Here is a 15,839-nt window from a genome sequence, read left to right on the forward strand (position 1 = left end):
ACGTAGCATACAGACGGAGCAACATAGGACAAGCAAGACGTAGCATACAGACGGAGCAACATAGGACAAGCAAGACGTAGCATACAGACGGAGCAACATAGGACAAGCAAGACGTAGCATACAGACGGAGCAACATAGGACAAGCAAGACGTAGCATACAGACGGAGCAACATAGGACAAGCAAGACGTAGCATACAGACGGAGCAACATAGGACAAGCAAGACGTAGCATACAGACGGAGCAACATAGGACAAGCAAGACGTAGCATACAGACGGAGCAACATAGGACAAGCAAGACGTAGCATACAGACGGAGCAACATGGCACAAAAAGCAACAAGAAAAAATCCATAAAAGCGACAGTGTTTCCACACCTCACAAGCTACAGACAACATGGAAAGCGGCAATACACAGCTAGGGATTATGTTCACAAATCTGATTGACCTTTAGCCATGTCTTCATGTTTTTTGTGAAAGTGTGATAGGTGGTGCAGTTATGTGTGTCTGATGGCAGTGTATTCCAGACATGGGAAACTCTCACAGAGAAAGTGGATTTACTAAAGGTGCTTTTCCTACAGTCACCTCTCATGGCAGACCTTGTGGATCTGCTGCCATATGTTTGGGTTTTCTGTTTAACAAAAGTACTGAGTGGAGGGGGAGGAGCCAGGCCATTTAGGATCTTGAATACAAGACATGCGTCGGTATATTGCACAAGACTTTCCCAACTCAGGAGCTCATGCTTTCTGAGGATGTAACAGTGATGATGACTATTGGGCTTCCTATCAAGCACTTTGAGAGCCTGTTTGTAGACAGGCTGAATAGGTTTTAATGTTGTACAGCAAGCTTGGGCCCAACTAGTCAAGCAGTATGTTAAGTGGGGGAGTACCATAGATTTGAAGTACAGTTTTGCTACCTCTGTAGTCAAACAATTTCGTATAAATCAGAAATTAGCTAGGTTGAATTTGGTTATTTGAATTACCTTTTTCACATGCTTTTTAAAAGAGAGGTTGGAATCAAGTATGATGCCAAGGTACTTAAAATCAGATACCACCTGGAGCTTCTCCACTGACATATAGACATCTGGCTCAGTAGCATCTGTTTCCCTCTTTGTGAAGAACATGCAGACAGTTTTTTTCACATTGAGATGCAAACATGAGTCACTGAGCCACTTTGTAACCTGGACCATTACAGTAGTGAGTTCTTGTGCAGCTTGCACATATATCACTGTATCATCTGCATACATTTGAACTTCAGACCCAGTACAGACAGAAGGCAGATCATGAATGTACAGGCTGAACAGGAGGGGCCCCAGTATTGACCCTTGGGGCACGCCCACATCATAGCTAAGAGTGGGCGACAGCTCATTGTTCACTCTGACACACTGAGTTCTGCCTTCAAGGTATGATTTCATCCATCTCAAGGCATCGGGGGAAAAGTTGAACTTGGACAATTTTGTGATGAGAATCTCATGGTTAACAGTATCAAAAGCCTTCCTTAGGTCCAAAAACACTGCCCCAACAACGCCCCCTTTGTCCATCTTGGACTTCACATTTTCCAGAAGAAAGCAGTTGGCCGTTTCTGTGGAGTGTTTCGCTCTGAAGCCAAACTGCATGGAGTGTAATGTGAAGGGGCTGTTGCTGAGTTGCTCTGCTACACACTTTTCAACAACCTTCGACACCACAGGTAGTATACTAATGGGCCTGTAGTTATTCACGTCAGCAGGGTTACCCGATTTAAAGATGGCCGTTATTATGTCGGACTTCCATACCCTTGGAAACACCCCCAGACCAATAAGATGTGTTGGTAGTACAGCATGTTATTTTATTATTATCCCGGATCAGTGGTTATTAAACAGGTTACATAAGGTGGGTACAGCATGTTATTTTATTATTATCCCAGATCAGTGGTTATTAAACAGGTTACAGAAGGTGGGTACAGCATGTTATTTTATTATTATCCCAGATCAGTGGTTATTAAACAGGTTACAGAAGGTGGGTACAGCATGTTATTTTATTATTATCCCAGATCAGTGGTTATTAAACAGGTTACAGAAGGTGGGTACAGCATGTTATTTTATTATTATCCCAGATCAGTGGTTATTAAACAGGTTACAGAAGGTGGGTACAGCATGTTATTTTATTATTATCCCAGATCAGTGGTTATTAAACAGGTTACAGAAGGTGGGTACAGCATGTTATTTTATTATTATCCCAGATCAGTGGTTATTAAACAGGTTACAGAAGGTGGGTACAGCATGTTATTTTATTATTATCCCAGATCAGTGGTTATTAAACAGGTTACATAAGGTGGGTACAGCATGTTATTTTATTATTATCCCAGATCAGTGGTTATTAAACAGGTTACAGAAGGTGGGTACAGCATGTTATTTTATTATTATCCCAGATCAGTGGTTATTAAACAGGTTACAGAAGGTGGGTACAGCATGTTATTTTATTATTATCCCAGATCAGTGGTTATTAAACAGGTTACAGAAGGTGGGTACAGCATGTTATTTTATTATTATCCCAGATCAGTGGTTATTAAACAGGTTACAGAAGGTGGGTACAGCATGTTATTTTATTATTATCCCAGATCAGTGGTTATTAAACAGGTTACAGAAGGTGGGTACAGCATGTTATTTTATTATTATCCCAGATCAGTGGTTATTAAACAGGTTACAGAAGGTGGGTACAGCATGTTATTTTATTATTATCCCAGATCAGTGGTTATTAAACAGGTTACATAAGGTGGGTACAGCATGGTATTTTATTATTATCCCAGATCAGTGGTTATTAAACAGGTTACATAAGGTGGGTACAGCATGTTATTTTATTATTATCCCAGATCAGTGGTTATTAAACAGGTTACAGAAGGTGGGTACAGCATGTTATTTTATTATTATCCCAGATCAGTGGTTATTAAACAGGTTACATAAGGTGGGTACAGCATGTTATTTTATTATTATCCCAGATCAGTGGTTATTAAACAGGTTACAGAAGGTGGGTACAGCATGGTATTTTATTATTATCCCAGATCAGTGGTTATTAAACAGGTTACAGAAGGTGGGTACAGCATGTTTCTACATGCAGAGTCAAGTCATATTGAGAAGCCTACTGCATGTTTTATACAGGTCAACTAAGGATTCTGCATGTTTCTATGCAGTGCAGGTTAACCCTACTGTGCACAAATGTACAGCAGGATATTATTATAGATCAATTGTTATTCTATAGGTTGTATAATGAGGGTACAGCATGATATTATTATAGATCAATTGTTATTCTATAGGTTGTATAATGAGGGTACAGCATGATATTATTATAGATCAATGATTATTCTATAGGTTGTATAATGAGGGTACAGCATTGTTCTACATGCAGATGAGCCCTATTGAGAAGCCTACTGCATGTTTTATACATGATATCAGTTACAGCATGTGTATAAATAGGTGAACCTTACTGCTGTGGTTATGAGCACCATTTAGAAATGAACAGGTTAGATCGTGCCAACGTGTTCTTCTGCAGGACACGTGGGCTTCTGGAAGTTGTCAACGGGTTCCTTGTGAAAGTTTGAGGTTGTACACAGGTTGTAAATATGTTGCGGACAGGGCATAGACGGGTAACAGACATGTTGTACTTTAGATAAAGCTAACTAAAAAGCAGCATTCCCCAAGAGAGGATGACTTTCACTTTAGCAGTGATAAATTCATGAACTTCTTTGAGGAAAAGATTATGATTATTAGAAAGCAAATTTCGGACTCCTCCTTAAATCTGCGTATTCCTTCAAAGCTCAGTTGTCCTGAGTCTGCACAACTCTGCCAGGACCTAGGATCAAGAGAGACGCTCAAGTGTTTTAGTACTATATCTCTTGACACAATGATGAAAATAATCATGGCCTCTAAACCTTCAAGCTGCATACTGGACCCTATTCCAACTAAACTACTGAAAGAGCTGCTTCCTGTGCTTGGCCCTCCTATGTTGAACATAATAAACGGCTCTCTATCCACCGGATGTGTACCAAACTCACTAAAAGTGGCAGTAATAAAGCCTCTCTTGAAAAAGCCAAACCTTGACCCAGAAAATATAAAAAACTATCGGCCTATATCGAATCTTCCATTCCTCTCAAAAATTTTAGAAAAGGCTGTTGCGCAACAACTCACTGCCTTCCTGAAGACAAACAATGTATACGAAATGCTTCAGTCTGGTTTTAGACCCCATCATAGCACTGAGACGGCACTTGTGAAGGTGGTAAATGACATTTTAATGGCATCGGACCGAGGCTCTGCATCTGTCCTCGTGCTCCTAGACCTTAGTGCTGCTTTTGATACCATCGATCACCACATTCTTTTGGAGAGATTGGAAACCCAAATTGGTCTACATGGACAAGTTCTGGCCTGGTTTAGATCTTATCTGTCGGAAAGATATCAGTTTGTCTCTGTGAATGGTTTGTCCTCTGACAAATCAACTGTAAATTTCGGTGTTCCTCAAGGTTCCGTTTTAGGACCACTATTGTTTTCACTATATATTTTACCTCTTGGGGATGTTATTCGAAAACATAATGTTAACTGTCACTGCTATGCGGATGACACACAGCTGTACATTTCAATGAAACTTGGTGAAGCCCCAAAATTGCCCTTGCTAGAAGAATGTGTTTCAGACATAAGGAAGTGGATGGCTGCAAACTTTCTACTTTTAAACTCGGACAAAACAGAGATGCTTGTTCTAGGTCCCAAGAAACAAAGAGATCTTCTGTTGAATCTGACAATTAATCTTAATGGTTGTACAGTCGTCTCAAATAAAACTGTGAAGAACCTCGGCGTTACTCTGGACCCTGATCTCTCTTTTGAAGAACATATCAAGACCATTTCAAAGACAGCTTTTTTCCATCTACGTAACATTTGCAAAAATCAGAAACTTTCTGTCCAAAAATGATGCAGAAAAATTAATCCATGCTTTTGTCACTTCTAGGTTAGACTACTGCAATGCTCTACTTTCCGGCTACCCGGATAAAGCACTAAATAAACTTCAGTTAGTGCTAAATACAGCTGCTAGAATCCTGACTAGAACCAAAAGATTTGATCATATTACTCCAGTGCTAGCCTCTCTACACTGGCTTCCTGTCAAAGCAAGGGCTGATTTCAAGGTTTTACTGCTAACCTACAAAGCGTTACATGGGCTTGCTCCTACCTATCTCTCTGATTTGGTCCTGCCGTACATACCTACACGTACGCTATGGTCACAAGACGCAGGCCTCCTAATTGTCCCTAGAATTTCTAAGCAAACAGCTGGAGGCAGGGCTTTCTCCTATAGAGCTCCATTTTTATGGAACTGTCTGCCTACCCATGTCAGAGACGCAAACTCGGTCTCAACCTTTAAGTCTCTACTGAAGACTCATCTCTTCAGTGGGTCATATGATTGAGTGTAGTCTGGCCCAGGAGTGGGAGGGTGAACGGAAAGGCTCTGGAGCAACGAACCGCCCTTGCTGTCTCTGCCTGGCCGGTTCCCCTCTTTCCACTGGGATTCTCTGCCTCTAACCCTATTACAGGGGCTGAGTCACTGGCTTACTGGGGCTCTCTCATGCCGTCCCTGGAGGGGGTGCGTCACCTGAGTGGGTTGAGTCACTGATGTGGTCATCCTGTCTGGGTTGGCGCCCCCCCCCCCCCCTTGGGTTGTGCCGTGGCGGAGGTCTTTGTGGGCTATACTCGGCCTTGTCTCAGGATGGTAAGTTGGTGGTTGAAGATATCTCTCTAGTGGTGTGGGGGCTGTGCTTTGGCAACGTGGGTGGGGTTATATCCTTCCTGTTTGGCCCTGTCCGGGGGTGTCCTCGGATGGGGCCACAGTGTCTCCTGACCCCTCCTGTCTCAGCCTCCAGTATTTATGCTGCAGTAGTTTATGTGTCGGGGGGCTAGGGTCAGTTTGTTATATCTGGAGTACTTCTCCTGTCCTATTCGGTGTCCTGTGTGAATTTAAGTGGGCGTTCTCAAATTCTCTCTTTCTCTCTCTCGGAGGACCTGAGCCCTAGGACCATGCCCCAGGACTACCTGACATGATGACTCCTTGCTGTCACCAGTCCACCTGGCCGTGCTGCTGCTCCAGTTTCTTTCAACTGACCTGAGCCCTAGGACCATGCCCCAGGAATACCTGACATGATGACTCCTTGCTGTCCCCAGTCCACCTGACTGTGCTGCTGCTCCAGTTTAAACTGTTCTGCCTTATTATTATTCGACCATGCTGGTCATTTATGAACATTTGAACATCTTGACCATGTTCTGTTATAATCTCCACCCGGCACAGCCAGAAGAGGACTGGCCACCCCACATAGCCTGGTTCCTCTCTAGGTTTCTTCCTAGGTTTTGGCTTTTCATGGGAGTTTTTCCTAGCCACCGTGCTTCTACACCTGCATTGCTTGCTGTTTGGGGTTTTAGGCTGGGTTTCTGTACAGCACTTTGAGATATCAGCTGATGTACGAAGGGCTATATAAATAAATTTGATTTGATTTGAGATAGGTTGTCCAGACATCACAGACCTTCAGAAAGTATTCAGACCCCTTGACCTTTCCCACATTTTGTTATGTTACAGCTTTATTCTAAAATAGATTAGATGTGTCTTCCCCTCATCAATCTACACACAATACCCCATAATGACAAAGCAAAAAACTAGTTTTATTAATTTTTGAAAATGTATAAAAAAAACAGTATTCAGACCCTTTACTGAGTACTTTGTTGAAGAACCTTGGCAGGGATTACAGCATTGAGTCTTCTTGGGTATGACGCTACAAGCTGGGTAGTTTCTCCCATTCTTCTCTGCAGATCCTCTCAAGCTCTGTCAGGTTGGATGGGGAGCGTTGCTGCACAGCTATTTTCAGGTCTCTCCAGAGATGTTCGATCAGATTCTGGCTCAGCCACTCAAGGACATTCAGAGACTTGTCCCGAAGCCTTCTCCTGCATTGTCTTGGCTGTGTGCTTAGGGTTGTTGTCCTGTTGGAAGCTGAACCTTCACCCCAGTCTGAGGTCCTGAGCACTCTGGAGCAGGTTTCATCAAGGATCTCTCTGTACTTTGCTTTGTTAATCTTTCGCTTGATCCCGACTAGTCTCCCAGTCCCTGCTGCTGAAAAACATCTCCACAGCATGATGCTACCACCACCATTAATTTTTTTATTTCACCTTTATTTAGCCAGGAAGGCCAGCTGAGAACAAGTTCTCCTTTACAACTACGACCTGGCCAAGATAAAGCAAAGCAGTGCGACAAAAAACAACAACACAGAGTTACACATGGGATAAACAAAAGTACAGTCAATAACACAATAGAAAAATCTATATACAGTGTGTGCAAATGGAGTAAGGAGGTAAGGCAATAAATAGGCCATAGTAGCAAAGTATTTACAATTTAGCAAATTAACACTGGAGTGATATATGTGCAGATGATGTGCAAGTAGAAATACTGGTGTGCAAAAAAGTAAATAAAAATAATATGGGGATGAGGTAGGTAGTTGGATGGGCTATTTACAGATGGGCTGTGCACAGCTGCAGCGATCGGTAAGCTGCTCAGATAGCTGATGCTTAAAGTTACCGAGGCAGATGTAAGTCTCCAACTTCAGCGATTTTTGCAATTCGTTCCAGTCATTGGCAGCAAAGAACTGGAAGGAAAGGCGGCCAAAGGAAGTGTTCACTTTGGGGATGACCAGTGAGATATACCTGCTGGAGCACATGCTACGGGTGGATGTTATTATGGTGACCAGTGAGCTTAGATAAGGCGGAGCTTTACCTAGCATAGACTTATAGATGACCTGGAGCCAGTGAGGGCCAGCCGACGAGGGCCAGCCGACGAGAACATACAGGTCGCAGTGGTGGGTAGTATATGTGGCTTTGGTGACAAAACAGATGGCACTGTGATAGACTGCACCCAGTTTGCTGAGTAGAGTGTTGGAGGCTATTTTGTAGATGACATCGCCGAAGTCTAGGATTGGTTGGATAGTCAGTTTTACGAGGGCATGTTTGGCAGCGTGAGTGAAGGAGGCTTTGTTACGAAATAGGAAGCCGATTCTAGATTTAATTTTGGATTGGAGATGCTTAATATGAGTCTGGAAGGAGAGTTTACAGTCTAACCAGACACCTAGGTATTTATAGTTGTCCACATATTCTAAGTCAGAACCGTCCAGAGTAGTGATGCTAGACGGGCGGGCAGGTGCGGGCAGCGATCGGTTGAAGAGCATGCATTTAGTTGTACTCACATTTAAGAGCAGTTGGAGGCCACGGAAGGAGTGTTGTATGGCATTGAATCTCATTTGGAGGTTAGTTAACACAGTGTCCAAAGAAGGGCCAGATGTATACAGAATGGTGTGGTCTGCGTAGAGGTGGATCAAGGAATAACCCTCAGCAAGAGCAACATCATTGATGTATACAGAGAAAAGAGTCGGACCGAGAATTGAACCCTGTGGCACCCCCATCGAGACTGCCAGAGGTCCGGACAAGAGGCCCTCCGATTTGACACACCAAACTGTGTCTGAGAAGTAGTTGGTGAACCAGGCGAGGCAGTCATTTGAGAAACCAAGGCTGTTGAGTCTGCCGATAAGAATGCGGGGATTGACAGAGTCGAAAGCCTTGGGCAGGTCGATGAAGACGGCTGCACGGTACTGTCTTTTATCGATGGTGGTTATGATATCTTTTAGTACCTTGAGCGTGGCTGAGGTGCACCCGTGACCAGCTCGGAAGCCGGATTGTACAGCGGAGAAGGTACTTTGGGATTCGAAATGGTCAGTGATCTGTTTATTAACTTGGCTTTGAAGACTTTAGATAGGCAGGGCAGGATGGATATAGGTCTGTAACAGTTTGGGTCTAGGGTGTCACCCCCTTTGAAGAGGGGGATGACCACGGCAGCTTTCCAATCTTTAGAAATAATTGGAAAAAGTCAAGGGGTCTGAATACTTTCCGAATGCACCTTTTGAGCGTGTCAATATTGAAAATAACCATGTATTCATGTGTGGATTATATTAACCATTTTCTCTGTCCCCATCCCCTCTCCACCTGCCCTCCTTTTTTTCTTACCTGTCCCATCTCACACAACCTTCAATCTCCCTCCCTCCCTGCCACCCTACCTCTTCCCGACCTGTCTCTACCTCCCTCAACCTCTCCTAACTCCCTCCAGCCTGGGTGGGGGCCCTGGCGATGGGCATGATCTTTTTCTGTTCCCCGGTGGTCTCCATGTTCACCGATCACTTCGGCTGCAGGAAGACAGCTGTGGGCGGGGCCACCGTGGCCTTCATCGGACTCCTCAGCACTGCCTTCGCAAAGTAAGAGAACCTTCTGTTCTAGAGCCCTTCTGGAACCCTCCAAACTTTCTAGAATCATTAGAACACTCCACACCTTCTATAACTATTATAACCCATCTCCTCTAGAGCCCTTCTAGAACCCTTCAATCTTTAGAACTCTCCTTGAATGTTTTGCCAATCCTTTTGCCTCTCATATCATTTACATGTCCTGCCCTCAGTGACCTGAGAATTACACATTCATGCTAAGGTGTCACAGGCTCTGTTCCATATTGACACTAACTTACTGCTTATAAGAAAGGGATTTGTTTGATATATATTCTAGGTGCTATGTTATGCTAGTGTGGGTAGTGTGGAACATCGCACAGTACTGAGAATGCTACCTCTTCACCCATTATAATTAAAACTAGTTTTGCATTGTTTACTTACAGTTCAAGTCGGAAGTTTACATACACTTAGGTTGTAGTCATTAAAACTCGTTTTTCAACCACTCCACAAATTTCTTGTTAACAAACTATAGTTTTGACAAGTTGGTTAGGACATATACTTTGTCCATGACACAAGTCATTTTTCCAACAATTGTTTACAGACAGATTATTTCACTTATAATTCACTGTATCACAATTCCAGTGGGTCAGAAGTTTACATACACTAAGTTGCCTGTGCCTTTAAAGGTTTGAAAATTCCAGAAAATGTCATGGCTTTAGAACTTCTGATAGGCTAATTGACATCATTTGAGTCAATTGGAGGTGTACCTGTGGATGGATTTCAAGGCCTACCTTCAAACGCAGTGCCTCTTTGCTTGACATCATGGGAAAATCAAAAGAAATCAACCAAGACCTCAGAAAACAAATTGTAGACCTCCACAAGTCTGGTTCATCCTTGGGAGCAATTTCCAAATGCCTGAAGGTACCACATCCATCTGTACAAACAATAGTGCACAAGTATAAACACCATGGGACCACACAGCCGTCATACCGCTCAGGAAGGTGACGAGTTCTGTCTCCTAGAGATAATCATACTTTGGTGCGAAAAGTGCAAATAATTCCCAGAACAACAGCAAAGGACCTTGTGAAGATGCTGGAGGAAACAGGTACAAAAGTATCTATATCCACAGTAAAAAAAAGCCAGACTATGCTTTGCAACTGCACATGGGGACAAAGATCATACTTTTTGGAGAAATGTCCTCTGGTCTGATGAAACAAAAATAGAACTGTTTGGCCATAATGACCATTTGTTATGTTTGGTGGATAAAGGGGGATGTTTGCAAGCCGAAGAACGCCATCCCAACTGTGAAGCACGGGGGTGGCAACATCATGTTGTGGTGGTGCTTTGCTGCAGGAGGGACTGGTGCACTTCACAAAATAGATGGCATCATGAGGAAGGAAAACTATGTGGATATATTGAAGCAACATTTCAAGATTTGAGTCAGGAAGTTAAAGCTTGGTCAGGTGTTGGGTGGATGGACAATGGGCAATGATGGACATTCTTCCAAAGTTGTGGCAAAATGGCTTAAGGACAACAATGTCAAGGTATTGGAGTGGCCGTCACAAAATTTGTGGGCAGAACTGAAAAAGCTTGTGCGAGCAAGGAGGCCTACAAACCTGACTCAGTTACACCACCTCTGTCAGGAGGAATGGGACAAAATTCACCCAACTTATTGTGGGAAGCTTGTGGAAGGCTACCTGAAACGTTTGACCCAAGTTAAACAATTTAAAGGCAATGCTACCAAATACTAATTGAGTGTATGTAAACTTCTGACCCACTGGGAATGTGATGAAAGAAATTAAAGCTGAAATAAATAATTCTCTCTACTATTTTTCACATTCTCAAAATAAAGTGGTGATCCTAACTGACCTAAGACTGGGATTTTTTACTAGGAATAAATGTCAGGAATTGTGAAAACCTGAGTTCAAATGTATTTGGCTAAGGTGTATGTAAACTTCCGACTTCAACTGTACCTCTACCCCTGCCCGCCCAGGTCCCTCAGCCTGCGGTATTTCACCTATGGGATCCTGTTTGGATGTGGCTCGTCCTTTGCCTTCCAGCCCTCCCTGGTGATCCTGGGCCACTACTTCCGGCGGCGGCTTGGCCTGGCCAACGGCGTGGTGACGGCTGGCAGCAGCCTGTTCTCCATGGGCCTCCCAGTGCTGCTCACCAAGGTGGCGGAGCCACTGGGCCTCAGAAGAACCTTCCAGATCCTCAGCCTCTTCATGCTGGTACTATTGTGATGTGATCATCCATGACACTGCCTTTTTGTTTACATCTTACAGATTTTTTTGAATGATGTGACTCGTTGAAGTAAAGGTTAAATTCGACTTTGAACAAGTGTTCATTTTCAATCTCATCAACAAAACAGGTCCAGGCCCTGCTGGCCCTGACCTTCAGACCCCTGCTGCCCCAGAGAGCTCCAATGGGACCACCAGGACCAGGGGGCCCTGTCGGGTCAACGCCTCAGCAAGGAGCCACTGCCCGGGGCAGCCGCTGGAGCAGGGCGCTGATCCAGGTCAGGAAGGCCTTTAACCTGAAGGTGTTCCACATCGTCACCTACCGGGTGTGGGCGTTCGGGGTTGCTACGGCCGTGCTGGGTTACTTTGTGCCCTACATCCACTTGGTAAGGGCTCAGGGACCATCAATATAATTTCTTGAAGATTTTACCATGTTCTTTACCATGTTCACATCTCATTGTGTTGTATTTAGGGCACCATTTTCAGAGACGCCTGTGCTGTGAGTGACATTATAATGATAGAATTATAATAATCTGCAGCACAATTTATGATGTGTATCCTTTCCATTTCCATTTAGAATGTTGCTGTTTTTGCGAGGGGAAATAATGTCACCCTTACTGCTTTTAGTGTCACCTTGATTGGCATGTTACTGTATGTTGGAAAACAAAACTTTCCAACCAAAAGTTCAAGTCAGAGGAACTTCAGAGGAAATCTGTAATATTGTTGTGTGTGTTAGGTTACATTGTGTGTTGGGTTAGGTTGTCATATTGTGTCAGACAAACCCACTTATCTAAAATAAGTAGCTAGTGACATTGTTGCATGGTGATGTGAGGAGTATCAAGGAGATACCTTGTCACAGCAGTATGTTTATGAAAACTCCTGGAGGGATGAGGAAGGAGGACAGAAGGAAAAAAGGAGGGAGGGAAGGAGTAGAAAAAAGGGAGAGAGATGGGGGGGAGAGAAGAGAAGGGGGCGGTAGATGTCTTGTGTGACGTTCCGCTACATCTTAGATGTTTAGGCAGCCTCCCCACTGCCTGTCCTGTTTTCTCAGGCCCCAGAGCCAGTCCCAGATGTAAACAAAGCCACCGGCTTTTGTTGTGTGAGCGCCCATGCTGCTAAACTGACTCAGGAAGCTCTTTGCTTTAGGTCAGCCCTCAACATGGGTATCCTATGGCCCTTGATGTTATTCTGGTGCCATGTAGTGCAGTATCAAAGCAGAGGAAACATTTCACATGAACTTGATAGGGGAGAGAAGCTTCTGGTCAGGAAAGGACTTCAGAGGGTTTTGTGTTTTGGATCAGATTCAGGTGTTGGGTGGAGAGGAGAGAAGGGAAATTATTCACCTATAGCTCCGCCCCTTCCTGCTTCACTGTTTACAGGTCTTCTGAGAGGAGGACGTGGATGAAAACATTTGTTATTCCAAAGAATGATTATGGAAGTTTGGAATGTTATAAGGAGAACAAATTCCAGTTTCTAGCACGACTCGGGATGAGACCCAAATGCAGACACAGGAGGCAGACCGTTTGAATCTCAGATGTTTATTACAAAACAGGGGGCAGACAAACGGAAGGTCCAGGGCAGGCAGAGGTCAGTAATCCAAGGCAGCATCAATCGGGGACAGAACGGCAGGCAGGCTCAGGGTCAGGGCAGGCAGAATGGTCAGAAACGGGAGGACTAGAAAACAGACACTAGAGATACGGGAAAGCACGCTGGTAAGATTTGACAAGACAAGATGAACTGGCAACAGACCAACAGAAAAAGGTAAAAGTACACAGGATAATGGGGGTAAATGGGAGACATCTGGTGGGGGGTGGAGACGAGCACACTACGGATCAAACAGTTAAGGGTGTAACAGTTTCTCCATTGAAATCCCTTCACCAAGATTGAAATCAATGTCCTCGATGTAAGGATATTTCAACATGGGAATAACACACATGAAAGAATCCATGATCACATGCAAGAAATGACTACGCCTTTGAGGCGTAATTCAGTGTTTTTTTTTTTGTTGCTGTTTTGTTTGGCTGCTTCCAACCCCTCAGTGTTTGTATGTTTCCAGGGGGCTTGGTTTGAAAGCAACAAGACACCTTTCCGTCATCTTGAATTTAAGCCTACTAGAAAGTGTGTGCCCTCTGGCCTGGAGGGAAGCAAAAGTAATTAATCTACCTCAGAATAGTAAAGCCCCTTTAACTGGCTCAAATAGCCAACCAATCAGTTACCAACCCTTAGTAAACTTTTGTTGAAAAAAATGTGTTTAACCAGATACAATACTTTTTATCAGTAAACAAATTGTCAACAGACTTTCAGCACGCATATTGGGTAGGACAATCAACAAGCACAGCACTTACACAAATGACTGATGATTGGCTGAGATAAATTGATGGTAAAAAGATTGTGGGGGCTGTTTTGTTAGACTTCAGTGTGGGTTTTGACATCATCGATCATAGTCTATTGCTATAAAAACATATGTGTTATGGCTTTACACACCCTTCTATATTGTGGATAAAGAGTTACTTGTCTAACAGAACACAGATGGTGTTCTTTAACCTCTTGGATCTCTAGGGGCGCTATTTCATTTTTGGATAAAAAACGTTCCCGTTTTAAGCGCAATATTTTGTCACGGAAAGATGCTCGGCTATGCATATTATTGACCGTTTTGGAAAGAAAACACTCTGAAGTTTTAGAATCTGCAAAGATATTGTCTGTAAGTGCCCCAGAACTCATTCTACAGGCGAAACCAAGATGATACGTCAACCAGGAAATGAGCAGAATCTCTGAAGCTCTGTTTTCCATTGTCTCCTTATATGGCTGTGATTGCGCAAGGAATGAGCCTACACTTTCTGTCGTTTCCCCAAGGCGTTTGCAGCATTGTGACGTATTTGTAGGCATATCATTGGAAGATTGACCATAAGAGACTACATTTTCCAAGTGTCCGCCTGGTGTCCCTGCGTCGAAATTGGAGCGTAAAGCCAGGTGCAATTATTTTTCCATTTGAGAGCAAGGAGAAACCAGGCTTCCACGAAGGATATATCATCGAAGAGATATGTGGAAAAACACCTTGAGGATTGATTCTAAACCACGTTTGCCATGTTTCAGTCGATATTATGGAGTTAATTTGGAAAAAAGTTCGCGTTTTGAGGGCTGAATTTTCGTTTTTTTTTTTTTTTTTGGTAGCCAAATGTGATGTACAAAACGGAGCTATTTCTAATACACAAAAAATCTTTTTGGAAAAACTGAGCATCTGCTATCTAACTGAGAGTCTCCTCATTGAAAACATCAGAAGTTCTTCAAAGGTAAGTTATTTTATTTGAAGGCTTTACTTGTTTTTGTGATAGTTGCCTGCTAAATGCTAACGCTAATGCTAACGCTAAATGCTACGCTAGCTAGCTACTGTTACACAAATGATTGTTTTCCTATGGTTGAAAAGCATATTTTGAAAATCTGAGATGACAGTGTTGTTAACAAAAGGCTAAGCTTGAGAGATAGCATATTTATTTCATTTCATTTGCGATTTTCATGAATAGTCAATGTTGCGTTATGGTAATGAGCTTAGGTCTATAAATAGAATCCCGGATCCGGGTTTGGTCGTCGCAACAGGTTAATGGAAGCCTCTCCAACAAAATCCAGGTAGAATCAGGAATTCCCCAAGGCAGCTGTCTAGGCCCCTTACTTTTTTAAATCTTTACTAACGACATGCCACTGGCTTTGAGTAAAGCCAGTGTGTCTATGTATGCGGATGACTCAACACTATATACTCAGCTACCACAGTGACTGAAATGACAGCAACACTTAACAAAGAGCTGCAGTTAGTTTCAGAATGGATGGCAAGGAATAAGTTAGTCCTAAATATTTAAAAATCTTAAAGTATTGTATTTGGGACAAATCATTCACTAAACCTTAAACCTCAGCTTAATCTTGTAATGAATAATGTGGAAATTGAGCAAGTTGAGGAGATTTAATTACCTGTAACCCTGGATTGTAAACTGTCATGATCAGAACATATTGATACAACAGTAGCTAAGATCGGGAGAGGTCTGTCGATAATAAAGTGCTGCTCTACCTTAACAGCACTATCGACAGGCCCTAGTTTTGTCACACCTGGACTACTGTTCAGTCTTGTGGTCAGGTTCCACAAAGAGGGACTTAGGAAAATTGCAATTGGCTCAGAACAGGGCAGCATGGCTGGCCCTTGGATGTAGACATAGATCTAACATTAATAATATGCATGTCAATCTCTCCTGGCTCAAAGTGGAGGAGAGATTGACTTCATCACTACTTGTATTTATGGGAGATATTGACATGTTGAATGCACTGAGCTGTCTGTCTAAACTACTGGCACACAGCTCAGACACCCAT

At 43.2% G+C, this 15,839-nt stretch overlaps 1 protein-coding gene across 2 annotated transcripts in view; it reads left to right on the plus strand.

Annotated features, from left to right (window-relative positions):
• Window positions 1-15,839, plus strand: part of LOC139366476 (monocarboxylate transporter 8-like) — a 36,763-nt gene that overhangs the window by 15,911 nt on the left and 5,013 nt on the right. For both annotated transcript variants that reach the window (XM_071103984.1, XM_071103985.1), the window contains exons 2-4: window positions 9,138-9,282; window positions 11,240-11,477; window positions 11,618-11,872. In XM_071103984.1, coding sequence (XP_070960085.1) covers window positions 9,138-9,282; window positions 11,240-11,477; window positions 11,618-11,872 — 638 coding nt within the window. The remainder of the gene's footprint in view (window positions 1-9,137; window positions 9,283-11,239; window positions 11,478-11,617; window positions 11,873-15,839) is intronic.

The sequence above is a fragment of the Oncorhynchus clarkii genome, chromosome 14 (assembly GCF_045791955.1).
Source record: "Oncorhynchus clarkii lewisi isolate Uvic-CL-2024 chromosome 14, UVic_Ocla_1.0, whole genome shotgun sequence".
Classification (NCBI taxonomy): domain Eukaryota; kingdom Metazoa; phylum Chordata; class Actinopteri; order Salmoniformes; family Salmonidae; genus Oncorhynchus; species Oncorhynchus clarkii.